This window comes from Aethalodelphis obliquidens, unplaced genomic scaffold (assembly GCF_003676395.1).
Source record: "Aethalodelphis obliquidens isolate GAN/ISIS:26980383/991018 unplaced genomic scaffold, ASM367639v1 scaffold22, whole genome shotgun sequence".
Taxonomy (NCBI): Eukaryota; Metazoa; Chordata; class Mammalia; order Artiodactyla; family Delphinidae; genus Aethalodelphis; species Aethalodelphis obliquidens.
This window is the reverse complement of record NW_020837966.1, coordinates 10,713,987-10,738,232: the sequence shown is the minus strand read 5'-3', so window position 1 is coordinate 10,738,232 and position 24,246 is coordinate 10,713,987. Positions and strand designations below refer to the sequence as shown.

The 24,246-nt window shown below is 43.6% G+C and overlaps 1 protein-coding gene across 8 annotated transcripts in view; it reads left to right on the top strand.

Moving 5' to 3' along the window:
- The window catches only part of CADPS (calcium dependent secretion activator), a 478,811-nt gene that overhangs the window by 413,527 nt on the left and 41,038 nt on the right, over positions 1–24,246 (top strand). For all 8 annotated transcript variants that reach the window (XR_003435859.1, XM_027121298.1, XM_027121292.1 and 5 more), the window contains one exon: positions 18,977–19,009. Coding sequence is in view for 7 of the 8 variants with exons in the window: in XM_027121298.1 (XP_026977099.1) it covers positions 18,977–19,009 (33 nt within the window). In the remaining variant the exon portion in view is untranslated. The remainder of the gene's footprint in view (positions 1–18,976; positions 19,010–24,246) is intronic.

The window sequence follows — 24,246 nt, the reverse complement described above, 5'->3', positions numbered from 1 at the left end:
TATCCAGGTGTTACCAGATATGCTGTTTCTAGAATCAGTTTGTTCGTTCGTTCATTCATTCACCCAACATATATTTACCAAGCACCTATGGGTTGTGGATTGTGCCAGGTGCTAGAGACCCAGCAGTGAGAAAGGACGACGTATTCTCTGTCCTTTTGGAGCTTACACTTAGGAAAGGAGATGGAATTAAAAAGGAAAGAAAATTGTAGAGTCGGACACTGCAGTACAGACCACAAACCAGAGACAGAGAGAAGGGGTGGGGCGCAGCGTTCCTTCAGCCGCGATGGTCCTGGACGGTCTCTCCAAGGAGGAGACGTGGGGGCCGAAACTTAAAGGGGCCAGCCATCGGGAAAGAGGAGGAGAGAAACTTCTGGACAGAACAGCAGCCACAGTGGCCATGTGGCAGGAAAGCAGAAGGAATTTTTGCAGAACATTTTGAAAGGAGCACGAACGGGATTTAGGGATTGAGTGGACGTTGAGGGTAAAGATTCAATTGGAGGAGACTAAGGTGGAAGGCTCGAGAACCGTGATGTTTCAAGAGCTCAGCTGAGCTGAATGAGTCCTGAGAGTCGGGGGGCTACCGCGAAAAAAGGCATCGTGGTGTGGGGAGACCTGGGAGACAGGACCCCAGCTCTGCCCCTCCTCAAGGATTGATGTGACCTGGAACACGGGACCACCCTTTGGCTTTTAATTCCCCTCAGTGGCTATGTTAGATGAATTCGGAAGTCCAAAATAGCTACAAGAGCTTCAGCTCCTATCCTTTAAGCACTTGCTAAGTGCCTGGCACTGGGCTAAGTGCTTTAAATATATTTTTTCTCGTTGAATCCTCTGAGTAATCCCACTCCAACAAGGCTCTCCTGCAGATGATGGAACTGAGGCTCTAAGAGGGAAAGGCCTCCAGCTCGAGCAGCCTCCTCTCTCCCTCTAAACTATGGAGCCTCCAAAAAAAAGTGAAAATGTGGGAGGATGTTCTATCTGCCCCTAGGAGATAGAACAATTACATCAAATTCCCTGAAGCCCCCTAGAATTTACCTAAGATCCCTCCATCATCCACATCCATTTGAGATGGTCACAACATAGCATAGAAGCCACTCGGTTCAGGAAGAATAAAACCCATGTTAGGGCTGTCAGGGACCCAAATCCCATGGTCTGTCCATTCTCCTAGGTCTCAAATTACCCTCATTCACCGTTTTTCTTTTTGCCAGCATTTTAATTGTTCTGCCACTTAGAAATGAAATGAAGTAGACATGCCTCTTTTCCTGCTAGAATCCGAGACCAGGGCTGGTGTCAGTGTAGGTCAAGCAGCATGGACTGCTTTGGTGCAGAGCTCTTTTTTTTTTTTTTTTAATGATTTTTATTTATGTGGACCATTTTGAAAGTCCTTATTGAATTCGTTACAATATTGCTTCTGTTCTATGTTTTAATTTTTTGGCTGGGAGGCATGTGGGATCTTAGCTCCCCGACCAGGGATCAAACCCGCACCCCCTGCATTGGAAGACGAAGTCTTAACCACAGGACTTCCAGGGAAGTCCCGGTGCAGAGCTCTTGATAACAGGCCAGAGAACAAGCCTGCCACCTTGGTCCAAGGCCAGAACTGGATCAAGGGAATTCACTTCAGTCCACAGAACATTTTGGTCGGGAGGCAGTTCAAATGGTAGAGTCGGGTGGGTGTTGATAGTCATTTGTTACTGTTGTTTCTGATGGTGTTCCATTTTTGCTGTGGCCTCAGGGAATGCCCAGCATGGAAGAAATGGCTTTTTATAGTGTGGGCTGGTGACAGCGGTGTAGACAGAGAGGTCTTGGTTCACCCTCAGAGGGTAACCTCATCAAATTATCAGACGCTGAAATCATGTGATTCAAGTCATTTGGCTTCTACACTTCAGAGTGGAGGTGCCTGCCTTGGACAGAAGCACCAAGCATGGTAGTAAACACTTACATTTATTGAACATACTATGTGCCGGGTACTGTGCTAAGTGATTTACATGCGTTTTCTCATCGGATCCTCACAGTCGGCCTCTGTAATAGATATGATGATTATCCCCATTTTACAGATGAGGGAAGTTGAGTAATGTGTCCAAAGTCACACAGCTTCTGAGATTGCTACAATCTGGCGTTGGGTTTGTGGTCTTCTGAGTTTGAAGCTTCGAGCCACCAGTGGAAGGCAAGACTTATCTCATCTAATGTATTTTGTTCACATGGACCAAACAAAACCACCGGACCCTGAAACGCTCAAGAACTATAAAGCACTGATCTGCCATGTCTTCTACAAACTTCTTTCATCAGCTGCTCCCCAGTTTTTCAGAACTTGACATCCACTTTGGGGTCTATGACAGATAATTTTATCACCTAGTAGGACATCATCTTTCTTTCCAGTTCATGCCTTGAAAACACAGCTGACAATTAACATACCTGCTGTCCAAGGCAACGCTTCAGAAGCTTTCAGAAGGAAAAAAAAAAAAAAAAAGCATCCAAAGTCAACCATTTCCCTTAATATTCTTTAGCAAACATATAAATGTCATTCAAAATGAACGTAAGACAGACACAGTATTTTCTTTAGACTGTGAGGCGCTGAACTACAGGGTCATAGAAGTGTCAGCTATGAAAGAAATACCTAACGAACATGTACATGTCTTCAAACAGGAAATAATTGTTCCGAAATTAAAAGATAGAGATTCTGACCTGACCTCCGAGCCACATGCAGTGGGAAGCTTATCACCAGAAAGGTAGAGGGAGAGATGTGATTGTGAAGCCCAGACTTACAGACACGTGAGCACATTATCGAGCATTTGTGAGTCCATTTCTTCGACTCTAGAGTGGGGATGCTAATACCTGCTTCAGGGAGTCGAGGGGACAAATAGATACAAAGAGAGCATTGGCCTTGCACGGTACCTGCCATGTTGTGAGGGCCCCATAAGTAGCCATTCTTAACCTTCCTTCAACTTAAACCTGTGGGAAGGTTTAAATGACCCTAGTGCTTTTAACCAACAATTTTCTCACTGGTTCAGTCCTTAGCGTAGTATCATTTCTCCTGAGCAACCCAAACTGTTATCCGTAACAGGATCAACCAAAACTCTCTTACAACTTCTATTTCAGCACATTCTCATGTTCAAAACTTTGATTCATCAAAGACATTTTCCGTTGTTTAGCGTGCTTTTAGCACTTCATGCTTTAATTCTTCAAGAACTTTGCATGCATACGTAGTCTCTAGAATACCTCTCTATTAATCAAAATAGATGTTTTACCAGAATTGAAGATCCCATTTTCCAAGCATACGTTAAATTGAACCAGGTTTATTTCAACATGCACCAAGGTTACTTGCTTTTCCAGTTCTGCCGCTTACCAGGGTATAATCTTGGACAGATTAATTGACTTCTTACCTTAGTTTACTGACCTATAAACTGGGAATAATAGTAAGACCTATATTATGTGGTATTGTTAGAAATAAGTGAGAAAAATATTATATACCTGGAATGGGATAGGCATTCAACACTTGTTTTAATATTGTTATGATTGTGGTTGTTCCTGTGGTTATATCACTGAGTATTAGAATCAGTTAATCAGCCACCATGTTTTAAATGATTGCTCTCTGTAAATTATTGAGCTAGAGCTGTAGATGGGGAAAGACTTTTTAGAAAAAAGAAAAGAGACCTTATCTCTGTTTTCTGGAAGTTATTGTCTAGAGTACGTACAACAGAAGGAACTTTGGAAATTTTCTGGTCCAGTGTTTCCAGTGATGTGCTCAGTTCCTACTTGCTGTTCAGAGCCAATTCTTTGCAACTCTTTTCATGTCCAGATTTAGTGATGTCCTGTTGGTAGCTTAAAACTGACCAGAGTCAAAGTATTTGCACCATGGAAATTGGCAAACTCTGCCTAAACAAGGCTGTTGCTTCTCCTTCTTCCCCTTCCTCCTCTCCTTCTCCTTCTTTTTGACAGCCTTTTTCCTAGCACATCACTGAGTGTTTTCCAAGCATGGGATATATACCACATGTTACCTGAGAGAATGTTAGATGCGGCCACAACTCAGTATTAAATAGAACCAATCAAATTGTGAGAGGGTTATTTTTATTTATTTTATTTATTTTTGGCTGCGTTGGGTCTTTGTTGCTGCGCGTGGGCTTTCTCTAGTTGTGGCGAGTGGGGGCTACTCTTCGTTGCAGTGCGTGGGCTTCTCATTGCGGTGGCTTCTCTTGTTGTGGAGCACGGGCTCTAGGTGTGTGGGCTTCAGTAGTTGTGGCACGTGGGCTCAGTAGTTGTGGCTCGCAGGCTCTACAGCACAGGCTTAGTAGTTGTGGCTTGCAGGCTCTAGAGCTCAGGCTCAGCAGTTGCGGCTCACGGGCTTAGTTGCTCCGCGGCATGTGAGATCTTCCCGGACCAGGGCTCGAACCCGTGTCCCCTGCATTGGAAGGTGGATTCTTAATCACTGTGCCACCAGGGAAGCCCGAGAGGGTTATTTTTAAATTATATTTTCTTCCTTATCCTTCTATCAAGGAGAAAGTTTCGTTTGAGGGCTTATCTTCCTCTCACACTTCCCTAAAATTTCACATCTTCATGTCTAATGAAGAGAAAGAGGGAGAGTGAGCAGGCCTCAGGCTGTGGACCCGCCGCAGGCAACCCTGCCTACCTAGGAAGTAATAATGTCGCTGCATTGGGTTGGCCAAAAAGTTCGCTCGGGTTTTTCCATAATGTCAACCTAATATTTAAGTTGTATTTATTTTTATACTTCTCTTATTGAGAGTGATATTTAGTTTCCATGTATGGTAGTGACACCAAGTTTCTTTTTATAATTAAGTATTTTTTAAAAGAGAGCCAATTTAAAGGAAAATATTAAGTAAATAAGTAAATAGAGTACAGATGGCACATGGGCAATAGCCCAAATGGGGAATGTGGTATTGATGCCGGAAGTTTGGGAAGTTGTGATACATTCTAGTCACCCCATTTTGCAGCTGTATAAACTGAGGCCAGGGAAGGAAAATGACTTGAACCACTCGTTTCGTCACAGAACCCAGACCTTCTATCCAATCCATGTGTTTGTTTTCCCCACCCTTTACCTGAGCTGAGCGGGGTGGGGGTGGGGGGAGAAGCAAAAAAAAAAAAGAAACCTCTCCACTCTGTAGCAGATCTAGGCTGGCTACAAGAGACAAGTTGTCACTGGCAATGGTGATGTAAGCAATCTATACCCTCAACTTCAGGCTGAGGCAGCTGTGGGGAGAAGAGGAGGGCAGCAGGGCTGACAGGTGGTCCCTTCGTGCAGAAACATTAATGTTCAGTAATGACGGTACAAGCCTCATTGGCTTCGCACCCGGGCCATGCGGAAGCAGGGGCACGAGTAAGACATGGTCCTTGGTATCTTCCAGCTTGCGTTCGATTGGGCTTCTTAGTGTTGAGAGACGTTTATAAGGCAGAACAAAACCTAAAAATGCCAGAGGTGGGCAAAGCACCTGCCCCCCCACCTCCACTTATAATCAAATAAAAATAAGCCTTCATGCCTGCTTCGAGATTTTACAAAATTAAACTTTCCAATTCGCCCTTCCGAGTTTCTCCTAAAATGAGAGGATGCCGTGTAAATAAGCAGGGAAGAGCAGCTCAGCATCCTTCAGAGGGTACAAACCCTGGAGTCCAACAGACCCACATTCACATACCAACTTCATGGTGCTGCCAGCTTTGGGTCTTGCAGGAAGTCACTAAACCTCTCTGAGCCTCAGTTTCCTCATCTGTAAATGGTGATAATCATCATGCCCCCCCCCCCGTGAGGGTTAATTACTAATAAATCACTTAGCCTCGTGCCAGCCAAATAATAAGCATGCAACCATTGTTAAATCTCAGCAGCATTAAAACGGTAGGTTTGGAGGAGCCCTTGAGCCTTGCAGAAATCCTCTCTGGGAATGAAGTGTTGGGACAGAAATGAGGGAGAGTGGAAGGAAAAACAGGTCTACTTCAATCAGGCATCTGTTCGGAAGCCCCAGGGGGGTGAAGAGAGATGAGAACATACACTTCCTGGACCCAGTCTCCGAGCACAGTACCCTGAGCAACAGGAGACGAGAACAATTCTCCTTGTTAATGAGGCTGCGGCTCCTAATCAGCGCGTGGAACAGAACGCTTTTGCTTAATAGAGATCATTTCCCTGCCTCTTGCCCAACTCCCCAGCAGTGCCAGCAGCTCTTTGTTTAATGAAAGGTGGGGACTTTGAGTAGTGCGGTGGGATGGGCTGGAGGAGGTATTATTACCCTCATTACTATGATAATAGTTTAATCACAATCAATATTTATGAACATGCACAGAAGCCGTGCAATCAACCAGCAGCCCTGCAACTCACGTTCTTGCCTAAGGATGCTTTCCAGGAAAGCCTGGGCTCTCTCCCACCTTTCCCTAGCCCCTCTGAAGCTCTACAGTGGTCCTCAGAGGTCATTTCAGAATATCAACGATGGTTACATCAGTCATTACATATGAGGTCTTGTGGTAATCGGTGAATAAAATCATAACGTAACTCTTTTTGCTTTTCAAAGTGCATCCATAGGCTATTGTCTGGATTTTATCTTCAGACTTTAGTAAATTAGCTTGTGAAAAAGGTAGGGCGGGGTAGGAGAAGGCATAATGCAGTAGTGAATCCTTTGAAGTCAGATCCATTCAGGTTCAAATCCTAGTTCTGCCCCTTCTTAGCTGTGTTCCCTGGGGGAAGAAACTTAACCTCTCTGAGACACAGTTCCTTCATTTGTAAAATGAGGAGACAAGTTCTTAAAAGAATTAAATAAGTTAGTGTAAATCAGGCATTTAGTCATTGGTAAACGCATCCATATTTTTATATATGACTATATATCAGGTATTAATTATTTCTATGTTGTCTATGAGAAAACTAAACAATTGCTGTTCCAAAGTTCACATAGTCAGTCATTGAAGGAACAGTAGTGAGAGTCCAGACTTTGAATCCAATATTCTCTTTCTATTATCTGAAAAAAAACAAACAAACCCTGGTTTCATTTATAGGCAATTTAGAGAAATTTTATTTTAAAACATTTTGATGCTTAACTCTTTCAAATATGAATCACATTTTCAAAGCCAGAGATTATCTTTCTGAGCAATGACCATCTGATGACCCACCCATAAAAAATCTTTGGTATCACAGTTCCTACATCTGTAAAAACAGTGTTTATAAAATCTGGCCCTCCGAAAAAGGAAAGCAAGGGAAGATGGCCTCCCAGTGAATGTGCATCTATGCAGCAAGTACACGGTGCTGACACGGGCACAGCATTTCACAGTTGGCCTGAAACACCCTTGATCTTCAGCAAGCATCGAAAACATTTCAGCCCCTCTGGTGGCAGAGCTCTGGGAATCCGTCGCACGGTCTGTGACTCCAGATCTACTTCAAGGGTTGTGTTTTTCTCCAGTGCTCAGAAATTGTTGGAAAGGGCTTTCACTGTAGTTGTTACTTGGCCCCAAGCAAGAGCCACCGAGGTTTGCTCAACTGCTCACCCGCACACACAGTCCCAGTACATCCACCCACTGGCACATTCTGTCTCCCCCAAGCCGTCAGTCCCTTGGTTGGCACTTACAGTTTATTCCTCTTCCCAAGATGCACTTAGAGCATCCAGATTATGTATTGGGGAGCGGGAGGTGGTTTGCTCCATTTTGCTTCTCAGAATCATGATTTCAGTCACGCAAAAACCTTGAAGAAGTTACCCTGGAGAAGATACATTCTTCCCGCAAATGCTCGAATGCTGAAAATTCTATCACTTGTTTTGTTCTTTTTGCAATATCTTTTTATGAAAGAAATATACATACGTGGTTAAAATGTGAACTAGTACAGAAACACAATAATTATTTTTTTAAAAAGCAACAGTTCTCTGTCGCATCCCTTTCCATCCTCCATCCCTTACCCCAGAAGGGACCCTTGCAAACAAGTTTGCTTTTATCTTCCTAGCTCTAAGTACTGTTCTTATACTGCAGTTTCTTGGTTTATTGATCATAGAGATGATTTACCTCCCTGCTGTACTACAATAGATAACTCACTTTGCCCTCTCCACTTTCCACCCCCCATCCTGTTACAGTTACATCAGTATTACCAGTCACTTTACATACTACCCATCCACCTTTAGTTCTTGTTTCATCCACAAGACGATGCTCTTGACACCCATGTCCTTTTCCTTCCCCTGCTGCTGCTTCCAGCTGATCTCTTGTTCTAACAGGGAACTGAATGACACACCTCTTCACTCTTATCACTGAAAAATGTAATAACCTATATTTATGAATGTCTCGAGTCTAGACCAGTGCTGTCCAATAGAACTTTCTCTAGTGATGGAGATTTTCTGTATCTGAACTGTCTAATACAGTAGCCACCAGCCACCTGTACTTGAAATGTGACTAGTTCAACTAAAAAGTTGGATTTTTAATCGCATTTTGTTTTCGTTTATTTAAATATAGTCACTTGTAGCTGTCCGATAGTGCCAGACCAAGCTTAATATCAAGCCTAACTACCTAAAGCAACTTGATTTTCCAGCAGAAATGATACTAATAGCTGACACATAGTTCTTACTTACTATGCCCCAGGAACTATTCTAGAAATTCGCTTAGGAACCCAGCAACTCTATGAAGAGTACTATTATCCCCATTTTATAGATGAGGAAAGTAAGGCATGGAAGAGTGAAGTAACTTGTCTAGTAAGTGTTGGATCTAGAATTTGGCCCTACACCATCCAACCCCAGAGTCTGTGCTCTCAACCATTTCCCTGCACTTCCTCTAATCCCCGTGAGAAATGACCGCATCCTTTTTCGGGTATTTCCATTCTGCTGATGAACGCTGTGCTCGTGGTTCTCCCATGTTACTGGCCTGAGCGATGCTTATCACTGGGGCTGTGTGCATTTAGATAGAACCCTGCCCATTCCATTTCTGCCACCAAAAAAAGAGAGCATGGGGCTTCCCTGGTGGTGCAGTGGTTGAGAGTCCGCCTGCCAACGCAGGGGACACGGGTTCGTTCCCCGGTCCGGGAGGATCCCACATGCCGCGGAGCGGCTGTGCCCACGAGCCATGGCTGCTGAGCCTGCGCGTCCGGAGCCTGTGCTCCGCAACAGGAGAGACCACAACAGTGAGAGGCTCGCGTACTGCAAAAAAAAAAAAAAAGAGAGAGAGAGCATGAAAACTGGAGGTTGCGGAAAAATATGGGCAAACGTAGGCACTCAGGGCAAATTAGCTGATTTTGCCAGTAGAATAGAAAGGCTGTTCCTTTGGCGTGCAATTCCAACAGTAGTAATAGCAGCTAGCACGTACTGAGGACTTGCCATGTCCTTTATTCTGCCCCTGTATGTGTATCATCTTCATTAATCCTCACAACAGCACAGAGAGGTACAGATGATGAGGCTGCATCTCGAAGGTACTGGGAATATTAAAGGAGGTGGTTCAGAAGAAATAGTGAAAACAGTGCCTGGCACAGGGTAAATAAGTAACACATGCTGCCTATTGTAATCCTGATATTTCATCGCCAAGTCTACCCACTGGTCCCTGCTACGTTGTCTGGTACCTGTGTGAATGGTCTTTATCGCTATTGTTTTTTCCTTTTCCCTGGTACTATAATTTTTCCTGGAGCCTCATTTCCAGAGCTCTTACTAATACTAAGATATTAATAGCCTTTTGTTTTACTGCTAGAGTATTTATAAACTTTTCAAGGTGTGGGAAGTGTTTCCTATTCCACATTCTTCCTAGCACCTGCCTCATACACCATCTAAGAGTCGTATTTCTGGAAGGAATCAGGGGTAAACGTTTAGCTCTGTGCCCTATTATAATAGGTAAGGACAGGAGGCCAACAGGTTAGACAAGTAGTCAGTCAACTAGTTAATGGCCGTATTAAGATTAGAAATTTACATTTTATGATTCTTCCCCTACCCCCCACCCCAATGGCTCCTCCTCTAGTCCAGAGGTCAGAAAATGTTTTCTGGAAACAGGCAGATAGTAAATATTTTTCACTTTACAAGCCTTATAGTCTCTGTCACAGAGACTCAGCCTTCTCCCTTGTAGCGTGAAAGCAGCTATCGACAAGATGTAAATGAATAGGCATGGCTGTGTTCCAATAAAACTTTATTGATGGACACGGAAATGTCAATTTCCTGTAATGTTCACATGTCAGGAAATATGATTCTTCTTTCGATTTTCCTTCATTTAAAAATGTGAAAACCATTCTTAGCTCGTGAGCCACACAAAAACAGGCAGCAGGCTAGGTTTGACCCACAGGCCAGAGTTTGCCAAGCCTTTTTGCTAGTCTGTAAACTATAGATGGGAACACACTTGGTACAGTCAACTCGCAGGTAACGACAAGTGACTGAAACACTAGTAACAATATTAGGTAATACTTCTTGAGCTCTTACTAGGTACCAGACATTGCACTGAGCACTTAACATGATGTCAACCTGTTCAGCCTCACATGAACCTCCTAAAGAAGACACTGTTGTTACCCTCATTTTGCAGATGAGATTATAGAAACTGTGGGAGGTTAAAAATTTTTCCTAAGTTCATCTAACTAGTAAGTGATGGAGCATAATTCCAACAAAGCTCTGTCTGACCCAAAGTCCCTATACATCCCACAAGTCGGCTCGCCTTCTCCCAGATCCCAGGTGATTATTAGGTAGGAAATAGCTTTAGAATGACACATCATTTTCACAATATCAGCAGCTTGATGTCCTGAAAGGACTCTGCACTTAATAACCAGACCTGGGCTTGGACACTTACTGGTTTACCTCTAGAGATTTGCTTAACCTCTCTGAACCTCAGTGTCCTCATCTGTGAAGCGGGGATGGTGAAATGAGCCTTCTAATGTTCTACAGGAATGACTAATTGAGTTAGTTATACATGAGGTGTCTAGCTCAGTGCCCCATACATACATGCTCAGTAAATATCCTTGAGAATCAGGTGAAAATCAGCTGGTCTCCTTTTATAGCCAGGAGACCCAGGAATGCCCAAATCCTGTCCTAGACCATCAGTGACCTCCCCACAGCATCCTCCAGGAAGATACATGCAATGGATAAAATTGGGGAAATAGGAGACCAAGTGACACCTTCTTGAATATCTTGGTTATCTATTGCTGCATAACACACTGTGGCAAAGTTAGTGGCTTGAAACGATCTGTTTATTTTGTGTACGATTTTGTGGGTCAGAAATCTGGGAAGAGCGTGGCTAGGGGATTCTTTGGTTCCATGTTGCACTGACAGGGGTCGCTTGCTTGGCTGGGCTGGGGCTGAATGTCTGATAGCTTGATGTGTCTCCATGTGCCTATTTCTCCCCCATATGGGGTCTCACCCAGCTGAGCTTCTCCACGTGCCTTGGGCTTCTGATGGCACGGCAGTCTCGGCACAGCTGCACTTAGTGGCAGCTGGCTTTCAAGGGTGAAGAAGCAAAGCTGCTGGACCTCTCCAAGATTAGGCTCAGGGCTGATATGGCGGCACCTCCATCATATTCTCTTAGTCACAGCAGTCACGGGCCAGCCCAGGCTCAAGGGGGATGGAGGAATAATAGACCCCACTTCTCAATGGGAGTGGCATGCCCACACAGGGAGCAAAATAATAAGCTACCACATTGTGAGGTGGGCTTTGGGTCCATATTCCAATGCAGAGAACTCTATGGAGCCCTGCTGGTCTCCAGGGATCTCTTTGTTAAGAGCTGAGGCCTGAGGATCCAAGGAGAAATAGAATAGAGAGAGAGTCCAGACCACAGCCTGGTACAGGGCCAGCAAAGAAGAGAGGAAGTAAGATGGCCAGGCCTCTTACAGCAGGATTAGTCACAGACATCGTGAAGCTTTCTAACCGTGAAACAGAACCACATCCCTCAGTGTGCAGATGTTTAAGGTCTAACGACCCCACCCACTAGCAAACATAGCCCAACCTGTGCCCTGGAACCATCAAATCAGCCCCTTCGGACGTGAAAGGAAAAGAGAATATAAAAATAATAGGCAACATTTATTGAACACGTACTATGTGCCAGGCCCTGTGCAAAGGTTTTCACGTACAGTGACTCATTTGATGCTTTGCATGCACTAAATGAATTTAATACAAGTCAAATGCTTAGAATAGCGTCCTGCACGTTTTAAGCCCTTAAGAAATCTCTTTTTTCTATTAATAATCTGTACAACCACCCCATGAGGAGGAAATACTGTCATTATCTCTATTTTCCAAGAAGGAAACTGATGCTTAGAGAAGTTAATTGCCTGGCCCACAACCGGTGGCTGACCCAACCAGATGCCAGCCCAGGTGTCTGACTCCTGGCCTCGAGCTCCTACCTCTGTGCTGTACTCATACTGTAGGGACACAAGAGACCCTTGAAGCTCATCTCACAGAAGCAACAAAAGCCATTTCCTTTTGAATTGTTAGTGCCCGGTCACACTTTTCTTAAGTGATTCTTTAAGAGTGTCAGAGCTTGAATAACAGCTTCGAGAAAGCACTAGAAACCTTCATCCTGGGTACAGAGTAAAGAGTACCATGCTCAGAAGTTCATTCTGTCAACACATTTTTTTAAATTTTTTATTTTATATTGGAGTCTAGTTGATTTACAATGCTGTGTTAGTTTCAGGTGTACAGCAAAGTGATTTAGTTATACATATGCATATACCTATTCTTTTTCAGATTCTTTTCCCATATAGGCCGTAACAGAGTGTTGAGTAGAGTTCCCTGTACTCTGCAGTAGGTCCTTGTTGATTCTCTCTTTTATGTATGGTAGCCAACCATATATATGGTTAGCCAACCTTGTTGATTCTCTCTTTTATATATGGTTAGCCAACCAAATATATTTTTATTGAGCCCCTACTATATACCAGGCAGTGGAGATAGTGAGGAGAGAAAAAGAAGTTCTTATTCCTCATAGAGCCTACATTCTAGACATAAGGCTGGTGATAGATGATAAAATTCAACTAATAAAATCATTTTACTGATGATGGTGGTACGAAGTAGCACGTTGACATACCAAACTGCCTTAACTCTCAAAAAAGAAAAAGAAAGAAAGAAAAAATCCAGATCTCTAAGATCACCTGGGTTAGGGAAGTGGAGAAGGCAGCAAAATAGCCTCATGTTCCTTGCAGCAGAAATTTCACAAGCCAGACACTCAAGTAAATGTTACCGGCCCCTTGAAAGAGTGGTGTGGTCGGCAGTTTGTAGGCAAAGACAGAGAAATCAGCTCCAAGTTCTTGTGAAGTCAAACAGGCAGGGGTGGCGTCAGCTTGTGCAGAGAATAAATCGTTTGCTTGGTTGGTTTTTGTCTTTTTTTTTTTTCAAGAGACCACGGGGAGAAAGGAGAGCTCAGGCAGTCACTAATGCAGTGGTATCTGTTCAGACTTCTTTTTTCTTCCATCTTTGCATCTTACCCACCAGATTTCTGTTTGCAAAAAGGGCCTAATCCACTTTTTTTTTCTTGTCCGTGCATTGATTTAATAGTAACAAACCCTGAGGTCCTCGTGGTCTGCACCTGGGTTGCTTTTTCCCCTAATGAAGCAAGAGAAGTGGTTTAAGCCCCCGCCGTGCTCCCTATCAAAGCTACACAGTGATTAACTCAGGTCCCCTTATTAGGACCAGGCAGAAGAAAATCCCTTAGTCATCAGCATTGTGAAAATCCTGGAATGGTGAGTGTTCAATGAAAAGATTACCTTTGGGCACCTGAAAAATAATGGAGGAGCTCAATAGAGTAACCATTAAGGCTGTCCACACACGCTAAGTCAGGTGGAGGGTCGAGGTAATTAGCTGGGACATTCAAAGCCAGAGAAACTGTGTTGGACCTTCTGCCCTGACTGAGTCGGTGCAGATAATTATTCAAATCTCTCAGACATTTTTCCTGGAGAGGCCATTTTAGGTTGTGTCTACACACACAAAGAAACAAGACTTAAATATGACTGGTTTGATAGGTTGTTTTTTTTTTAACTGAATAATAGAGAGCTTAAGGGATGGGAGGTTCAAAGCTATAACTTATTAGCTGTGTGACTTTAAGCCAAATTGCTTCCTTTCTGTTAGCCTCAGTTTTGTCAACTGTAAAATGGGACTATTAATAGGACCCTTTTCCAGAGGTCGTTGTGAGGATTAAATATAACATATGCAATCTTCCTAATTCATCTCCTGGCAAGTCGAAAGCACTCAAGAAATGTAACTTACAGTTATGAATTGTTGGATGGACATGACTTATTCTGGGTGTTTAGAGAGATTGTGCATTAAGACAGCATCCAAGGAAGGCACTAGAAATCAAGGAACAATTGCCTTTACCTACAGTCCCTAATGCAGTGCCTTGGACCTAAGACTCGGTCTTTGCTGCAGGCCTATGAAAATGTGAACAGGTTGCTCGCTGACAGCTCATCTTTCCACCTTCACCCTTGGTCTCCATCAGACTCTTATAGTTTGTGTCTCTTTTTCGAACCTGCCTTCCCAGAACTGGCTCTGTCTGGTCGAGGGGTGGGGGTGGGGTGTTCATGGATACTGCTAGAGAAGGGACGTTCTTTGTCCCACCAGAGGGGATGGTGAGAAAGCAGGGACATCAGGAAGTGAAGTCTGGCTGAAGTTACAGTTCTTGTCTCTCCCATGAGGGCAGTTGAGTCCCTGCAGAAAAAGGACGCCAGACCAGGTGTCTGGGGCAGACGCCTCTCCCTCAGCCTTCTCTCCTATGCCCCGGGACGTTTGGCTTTGTACCAGAGAGAAGTAGGGATGTGCGATTGAATATACAGAGCGCCCTGGCTTGGGGAACTGCCCTCTCACTCATGCCCTGCCTTGGGCAGCCTGAGGGAGGGAGCAGAGGTCTTTGCTGCTGCCTCAGTGTTCTGGAGAGAAGTCCAGTGTGTACGGTGTTCATGGAATTGGCAGGAAGTTTGCCAGACTGAAGACCAGCTCAGATGCCTCCTGGTAACCTGAGGAGATCCCAGCATCCTTTTCATGGCAAGAAATTGCCCGTGGGCTAGAGGTGAGCAGTGAAACTGTCACCACGACCGCCAAGCTAAGGAGGAGAGGCTCTATCTACACCAGTAAGCCGATATTGCCAGTAAGAAGAGGTACATTTATTAGCTTTGACCATGTCCCCAGCTCTGTTCTGTACCCTTGGATGGATTACCTCACTCAGTCCTCTCCATATTCCTTCGAGAAACATTATAATTGTCCCATTTGCAGAGGAGGCTCAGAAGTTAACTCGGTCAAAGTCACCAAACTAGAAAATGGCAAAGCCCGACTTCTGACCCTGCCAATCTTCAGCCCAACCTTTTAGCCACTTCACCAAGAAGAGTTCTTTTGAAGTTAAAAAAGAAATGAAAATTACACACAAACCCACACACTTTTGACAGACCTTGATGGGAAAAAATGCATAATGACAACATTTTATAAAATAGGTTGTGCTTTTTAAGAAATCTGTATTTTATTCATCAAAACAACACGTATATGTAATGGGAAATAGTCTTGTGTAGATTACAAGGTCGGTCGTTTATTTGATCTAGACAGTGTCTGGCGTGCGCTTGGACTTTCTGACCCTTGGCAATAATTCCAAACCCTTAGTGGGTTGGGAGGATCTGGTCCTTCCTCTCTACTTAGAGTATAGCTGGCCAAAAACATGGTCAGTCCTATGGATACTTCAAAGAAACATGATGCTTAAAAAGGTAGCACTGTTGACATTAGGCAGGAGAGGGTTCTAGGGACCAGAGTTCTGATCCTGGTTCTGTCAGTTTATTCACTCTGCTATATCCCAACATGTATACTGTAAAAAAAGAAAAAAAAAAAAAAAAACAGAACTGATGACAGCTTTCTACCTCTTAAGGAGGTGAGCAACAGAGACCAGCCTTACAGGTCACCTCTCGCATAAGGAAACTCTCACGTCGGAGCATCCTACATACCTCCTGCTTGTTTTTTTTTGGGTTTTTTTTTTCAGCAATGAGTTCTTGATCACCAGAGATAGCCAGTGCCTGGCTAGACTGAGATAGCTGTTCGCACCTTCTTCTGGGGCCCTGTCATGTTACTCATTCGTCCTGATTCTATGCTCTAGAACTACCGTGACCAAGTTCAACCCTTCAACATTGAAGGTCCTTGGTTAACCACGTGAAAGTTTTCATTTCATTTGCCGTTAGCCCTTCCTCTTCCAGGCAAGATGCCTTCTCCTTTACTTTTCTTGTAGAAGACACTTCTAGACTGCCCTGTATCCTCAACATCTTTCTTCAAGTTCAATGGCCAGGACCAAAAAATGATACAATCCTAATAGGACCACAGTTTACTCTGAGCTGTTTTTTCCTGTTTTTATGGGATGGGAGAAAGATCCATAAGACTAAATGCAAGTCAGCAGTTACCAGATTTTAAAAAAGACCAACAAACTGAAGGCTAGTGCATGTAGGAGAGGGGATGGTTTCCGTCATGACATAGAGCTTGCCTTATCTTCCCAAACTGCTTTGAAAGGAATAGACTTCGGCTGGTGTCATTTTCTGGGTTGAAACTGTGTGTTGGTGGTAAGAGTGGGTGTGTTTAAAGGTTGATCATTTCAGCTGTAGCAAAACTCCTACCAACTGCCAAGCACTAAGTCTACAGAGGGAAGGAGGCAATTTGTAGCTGAGAAGAATTGTTTTGTCAGCACCTGCCCTGACCACTGATGCTTAAATTCCTCATACTTCCTGCCACTGGTGAAAAGACCAGGAGTTCAAAAGGAAAAAGTGGGGCTCGGGAGACCCTCATGTGAGTCCAGGCTTCTCTGTCTTCTGGCTTAGATCATGATGAAATAAATTCTTAAATTCTGTGGATTTTAGTGTTCTCAATAGTGAATAGATAAACAATTAATAGCCACCCTTTTGCAGGGTGGCTTAGAGAAGAAACAGTACGTGAAAGTGCTTTGCAAAGTGCAAAACATCATACAAATGTTATATATTAATGTACATAGAGGAGGTTTGAAAGGAAAGCCACCTTCTTGCGCAAACGAAATTCTAGAACAGGAATAAAGAGGAAAGATTTCGGGTTGAGAATCATTTAGTAGAATGTTATTTAGGCAAATTCTGGAAAGCTTTCCTCATACCCCCCTTAATGGTCCGGAGTGGTTTCCTTCACTCACCAAGCTTTGCAAGCATCCAGCTTTATATGCAACCCTGTTGGCCTTCAGACTAACTCAGGCAGTGGCTTCTCGATCTGCTCTGTGTATTCCTCAACCATCCTGAAGCCGGCACTGGTCACTAGCTTTTTCTCCTTCCTTCTACAAATTTTCCCTGAGTACCCTTTCTAAGCCGGGTAACAAGTGAGTCACTGGGGAGACAGCTAGGGACAAGACATGACATTCTGTGGGAGACAGACATGGCACCAAAATTACTGAATTGAGATTGCAATCAGTGCTGCAAAGGGAAAAAATGTCGGGTTCTGAGAGAATCTGTAACTGGAGACTCTAGGAATCATCTTGGGTGCTGGCGATGATTCCAGGAGACAGAATGCATTGCCCTCTTAATAATTAATTGATGTGTGTTCCGCCCTTTAAAGTTTATGAAACACTTTCCCGTACATTTTGGCACTTGATCACGCTCTCAGCCCTACAAAGTACACAGTGGTGTCACCTTGTTCTAGAAATAGAGAAACCCAGGCGAAGAGACTCGAAGTGATGATCCCAAGGTCAACTAATTCTATCACTTACAGAACTTTTGACTCTAAATCCTGGACTCTTTCCACCCCACCCATTGGCTCGCTGACTTCTTTCTTGAGATTTGACATTTTGAAAAGTGGCTTTGAGAAAATAGCAACAGGGAGAAACACTCCCCTGGATACTTTCCTCGGAGACATGGGGGTAGAGGTAGTGATTCCCAATACTGGCCTCAGCCAGGTGGCAAGAGGCAGCCCACCTGAGATGTGAAAAGACATCCTAAGTGCTGGGTGCGCACCGCAGTCTTGGTACTTGCCGACAGAACTGAAAATGCTCCTCTGATCCCAAATGTAGCCCCTCGGTCTTACCTGTGCTAAGTGGAACGTGTGTGACCCGAGTCAAAATGAAACGCATAGAATATCAGACATCCTCCTCAGGTTCTGTTCCTCAAACCCAGCTGTTCATTGACTTCTCACAGGACCCAGAGCCCCGCCAGATCTGCTTGTGAATCGATCCTCTCAGCCCCCATTTATTCTGTGCTTGCTGTGTCCCAGGACTCTGTGTGTATTCACCCTTGTATCGACCTGCTGCAACAGTTACCTAATGGTATCTGCATTTTGCAGATGAGGTAACTGAGGCTCAGAGAGAAGAAGTCACTTGTCCAAGGTCACACAGCTTGTAAGTCGTAGAGCTTGGATTTGAACCCAGATCTGACTCCAAATTCCATGCTCTCAAACACTGTACGTACTCCACCACACTCCCTCCACCAGAACTGAAAATAAATGTCATACCCTCTTCCTGCACTTCCCTTCTGGGTTTTTTATTATTTAAAACCAGGAGACATAACAACAGCCTTGGGACAGTTTTGAACGGCTCTGGTACCCTCCCAACCCCCTCCCACAGACACCCATCTCCCTCTGGGTTAAGGGTGCCCACCCGCTACATCCCCTTCTCTAGAAGAGAGTTACTGGAAAGTGAGAACTCAAAGATTCAATTAGGACACACCTCTAGCCAGATTATACAAAGACCCCAAGGTACAAGAAGTGACAGTGGACTTAACTGCTTTTCTAGACTGGTGAGCCTTCCACTCAATGGTCTGGGTTTAGCTACAGTCATTTTTCTCCCTTTGAAAGGGAGGGAGGAAAATGCAGATCTCCCACACCAGCTACAGAAGCTCAGTAAAAATGTTGCTGTCTTTTTCTCTTTCCTTCTCCCTCCCTCCCTCTCTCTCCTCTCCCTCTCTCTCTTTCTCTGCAAAGCAGTGGGTCTGGCTTGCAGGGTAAAAAAAATTAGCAAACAGATTTTATTTTTTTAGTACCTTTCTGTGTTTCCTGGTCAGCTCCGTCTGCCAGCATATTGTTTTAACTCTGATGGTGATACAGCATTGAGCTGTGAACAATTAAACATAAACACCACCCTCACTTCCATCCTCTTCTTTCCTCCTTAGGTGAAGGCAGCTTCCAAATATGTGGATGTACCTGTGAGTATTTGAAAAATGTTTTTGTGGGTGTTTTGGCTTTCGTGAGAATTTTGATGGTGCTCTTTTCATTAGTTGCCACTAAACTGTATAGTCAAAAGGAAGCGAAGACTATTTCACAGTAAATTTGTTTTGAGATGAGAAGAGGGTAGGAAACTGTAGTTTCCTTCAACAGGAAAAAGAGATCCTATTTTGAGGGTAAACCCAGTTCACTTTCATTTCCATTTTCATTGGTTTCTCTGGTATATTTCATTCTGTTATCATCCAGCTCCCTTCCCCTCCTGCCTGCACACCTTGGGAGCAGGGCCTTAGGCAGAAATTTGCACAAGGGTGCCAGGAATTTTTTAAAACAAATAAATTCGGAATTTGTTCATTTTGGGGTCAATTCTGCAATTGTTTTAAGGGAAACTTACAAAGCTGCTTATAATTAGTGCAGACCTGGTTAATGAAGGGCAGTCTCCAAGTTCACAGATAAAGCACTCAAAGTTGCCCAGAATTTACATTTAAATTGAGGTTAAGTTCTACACATGAATGCTAGAGTGTGGGATTACCTGTGATAAATCAGGATACATTTATAGACAGACTTTGCCCTGCCTATTAGCAAAATAGAATTGGAGAGATTTAAATATATTCCAGTGAAGGAGAAAAGAAAATGATTCTGTTTCTCCATTTCTAACAAAAGAGGTGTGAGTCTATTATAAAATATTAAATTTAGAGAGCTTATCTCAACAGCCACCAACGGGCTTGTACTGAGGGTTTCTCATTCTGAACGTGATTAAGTACCCTCTTTGTTCAAATACTTATTTGTTAAAATTTGTTTTTTTTCTAAAAGGATTTATATTAACATTTAAATTCATTTCCCCAGGAAGCTAAGTGTGTAATGGTTTATTGGCTTATTTCTCAAAGGATGGCAAAATGGAAAATTGGAGTGAGTTTAGCATTAGCATACGTTTTGTTTGTTTAATGAAAGAATGTACAATCAATAATTATGCTTTGAATTTATATAATACTTCTTATTGGGGGACCTCCGACTCCTTCACCTAGATAGTCCTTATAATAGAGAAGAGAAAAAGGTCACATACCTGGAGCAAGGAGAGAAGTTAAGTAATTTATTTTCCCAAGCCCCAGAGTAGAAACTTTCGGTTCACAGGGAGCAAACTACTCAAATTCTCTGAGGTGGTTCTCCATCCTTAAAATAAAGATAATAATACCCACGTCACAGGCTTGCTGTGCAGATGATATGGTCCATATATGGGATGCTCAGCACTGTACCTGGCACTCACTAGATATTTCAGCATCAGCAGCAAGGCCCTTGGGTTGAGGGAGGGGCGAGGGAGTGCTCTGCTCTATTGCACAGGGTCGGAGCGGGGGGGTGAATTTGCTGACATCCACCCTGGCCTGCACTGGGCTTCAACAGTAATAGAAATGGCAATTCTAGTCCTCAACCCGAAGATCTGGTAGCTGAAGTCTGTTTTCTCTTATACCTCAAAGCAGAGGGGAGATCTCACCGGTGAGATATAAACAGGCGACCGGGTAGGCAAAACCCAAATACTTGGGGAAAAAAATGATCTGGCTGAAATTATTGAGGAGGTCAGATTATTTGGGGTAGGTCAGAAAGTCAAGTATCGGCAATGTTAATTGGTTCAACCTGCTTCCTGCCAGCCAGGCTCAGATGTATTGTAAAGATGAGGAAAAAATGGACTCTACGTCAAGGTGAAAGGGAACAAAGATCAATGAGCCAAGTTTCGGCCCTCCAGGGAGGCAGAAGAAAAGGATGCGGCATGTCCCAAAATGGGGTGCATTTCCCACCGATGATACACAATACCATAGAGACAGAGACGGCCGCTAAGCCTTACAAAGCAGCCACCGTGTGCCAGGCGCCGTTCAGAGTGCTTTACGCTTAACCTTCACAACAATCCCACTGTAAGGTGAGGATACAGTGGCACAGAGAGGTTGACTTGCTGAGGATCCCACAGGTGATAAGGAGCAGAGCTGAGACTTAAACCATGCTCTTAAACACTACCTCATTTGCAAGATGATTTCCTTTAGTGCATGGAGAAGCATCTCTGTTTGGATAACTGAGAAGTTATTTTAGTGAGTATTAGAAAAAATACGATCGGCACATCAAATGTGCTCTCTCACCATGATTTCACCCCTTAGTACAGCTTGGGACAAAGCTAAACTTTAAAATTAAGTTCGTTAAAGTATTTTTGTAACAGACGGTGTTATAATAAGTTTTAACAAATAAACAATTTTCTAGAAAATGACCGTACAGAATACACAGGTACTACCTGTACGTTGTTCACATAGAGTAAATAGTCATCATTTACGTCTCAAAACAACCCTATGAAGGGAGTAGTATGATCGTCCTGTGTCACAGCTGAGGAAACTGAGGCGCAGGGAGGTTAAGTGGCTGTCAAGGTCACCTGTCGAGTAAATGGGAGCGTGAAGAGTCACGTGCTTGCCGTCTGATGTATAGAGCCTGCTAGCACTGGCTCCCAAAAGTCAACTGCGTGCATTTCTTTCCAACTCTGCCTTCAGTGAGGGCACTTTGGTAGCTCAGACTCAGCCATGGCGGGAGTATTTACACCACAGAAACTGGCGAGCACTACAGATCAAGGTTTGCTGTTTTGTTTCATTGTTTTTGTTTTGAAGAGTCAGTTGACCAGCTCACCAGCAAGTATCACCTATTAAGTCAGTGGTCCCCAAACCAGAATGTGCAGAGGTGATACTTGGCAAGGGTTTTTTGGTTTGTTTTTGTGGGGTTTTTTTTAGTAGAGATTCCCAGCCCCTTGCCTCCAGAGATTCTGATTCAGTCGTTCTGGGGTAAAGCCTGGAAATCTCTTTCTAGAACAGCTCTCCACCTGATTCTGATAGATGGTGCAAGTTTGGGAACCAGTGATTCTGGACCTTGGTGTTGTATATTGGAAACATCTGGGGAGGTTTTACGAGGGGTAGCCTGAGGTTGCTTGCCAACTTAAAGCAGAACCTCTGGGTATGGGGTCTAGACATCAGTTTTGTTTGTTTGTTTGGTTCTTGTTTTTTAGGCATCAGGTTTTTTCTTTAAAGCTTCCCATATCCTTCTCATTTGCAGCCAGGTTTAAGAACCATTGGCTAAAATCACCTTTCAAGTTTCTTCTAGCTCTGAAGACTGAGTTGACCTCTGTTGCCCTGTGAGGTTTTTAGCACACGGTTTATTGGTTTAGTTCCTTGTGGGGACTAGTATTTAGTTACCTCAGAGGTTTGTCTCTTAATTATCGACACTAAGAGAGAGAAGCGCTGTTACCGGGTCATTCAAAACATTGCATAATCCCCAAAGCATATCTCTTTGTCTTAGATGGAGTGTTCGACCCTTCAGTTCAGAGCAGATTTGCACTCCTAATTAGGGCTTGCTTAAGATGCCGAAAATTTGAATTTGTTTTCCTCAAGCTCAGCAATATCCTGGGAGGAGCAAGCTACAGTTAAAATGTCCTGTTTCTTCCAAGCCACCAAGTGGCTTCTTCACAAACAGTGTCTTCCACACATGCATGGAGTTAACTATACAGACATTTATATAGTCGTCGTTTGTTTAATTATTTTTAACATCTACATCCTATGCCATCAGTCTGTCCAAGCCGCACTTAAAATAAACAATGGAATTGTGAGATATTAAGACTTCACCGTCACCTGAAGTCTTTCCCATGGTGACTAGATAGCCATGTGGTATAAAGCTTCATTTACCTAATAGCATCAGTTGTTTAGTCAAGAATATTTTCCATCTACAACTACAAGTTAGCTTGTTGGTCGGTGGACAGTTTTTATTTTAACCATTTTGGTTGAAAACCTGCTTAGAATGCATTGCACAGCCTTCCCTGCCTTTTTCAATAGGGAGCCGACAGTCCTTGAACGTTTTCCCTGTGATCCAGGATCACCATTGTGACTGTGTCTTTCCCCAGTGGCCCCGCTCCCCTGAGGACCTCTCAAGGTATAGGGGCGTCTGCCCTTCATAGCCCCAAACCTCAGGGGATGCTGAATATACATGTCTGGTGCTCCAGTTCGGCAGCCTTCTCCCTCAAGCTCAGGCTATCTCGAAAAGTGAGAGCTTTAATCAACACACCTGTTTCAAATAAGTCCCCTCATCCCCCTTCCTGGTCCCCCAAAGGATGGAAAACAGACCTGTTAGAACTGGACGTAAAGCTGGTTAAAATGGAAGATGGTTGTGAGTGGGGAACCAGGGGACTCTGAGAAAACACATTTCCATGCAGAGACTTTGTCATTTTTATTTTGACGTTGGTTTCTCTGAAGCCCTTTCTTTCTTCTTGGTTCCAAAGATAGGTAAGGTCATGAAGTGATAAATCGTGTGGGGGGGAAAGAATCATAGTGGCTCATGTTTGTATAGCAATTTAGGACCTTTGAGGCATTTTAACATCCATTATTTTAGCTGACGATCACAACAATCCTTGAAGGTAAGTAGGGGAACTATTATTAATCCCATTTTACAGGTGGTATAACCAAGGCCCAGAGAAATTGAAATGATTTTCACAAGCTCCAGTGTGTGGGGGATCCAATAAAAATCCATGTAGTGTGACTGAGGAGTCTAAAAAAGGAGGTGGGACAGGGGCTTATTCATTCATGATTTTGTTCATTTGGCAAGTATTTACTGAGCACCTACTATGTGCCAGTTCTCATTTATATGCTGAGGACACAATAGAAAATAGAGCCAATAAAGTCCTTGTATTCATGGAGCTTATGCGCTAGTGGGAGAAGACAATAAAATAAATATATAATACAGTGTCAGGTATTGGTGAGTTCTGTGAAGAAAAAAGAGTCAAAAGATAGAGACTCATGGAGTTCACCTGGGTGAGCTGAACCGCACTGATGTTTTTACCAAGGTTTTTAAAACATAAATGAAATGTCCCTTTGAGGACAGTAATTTAGTGAAAAGAGAAGGAGTGGTGAAAATAACCATTATTGTAGATCACTGTTGTGGTTACAAACAGGTCTGCTGAATTTGGCTTTGAATCTTAGCTCTAAGATGGCTGCATGTGTCCAGGAAAGGGTTATATCTGCCACAAGCATCACCAGGGAAGAAATGGAAACAATAATAATGTTTCTCAAGTGCCCCAGGTAGGGGTCCCCATTCCCACTGAGAATGCCCTGTGATGTGTGGCTGCCGAAGGGAGAGGAGAAGAGGGGTGCCAGTTTAGAACTGATAGCTATCACTTGCATCTCATTGGAGAACCTCTGTTGTTTTGTATCAT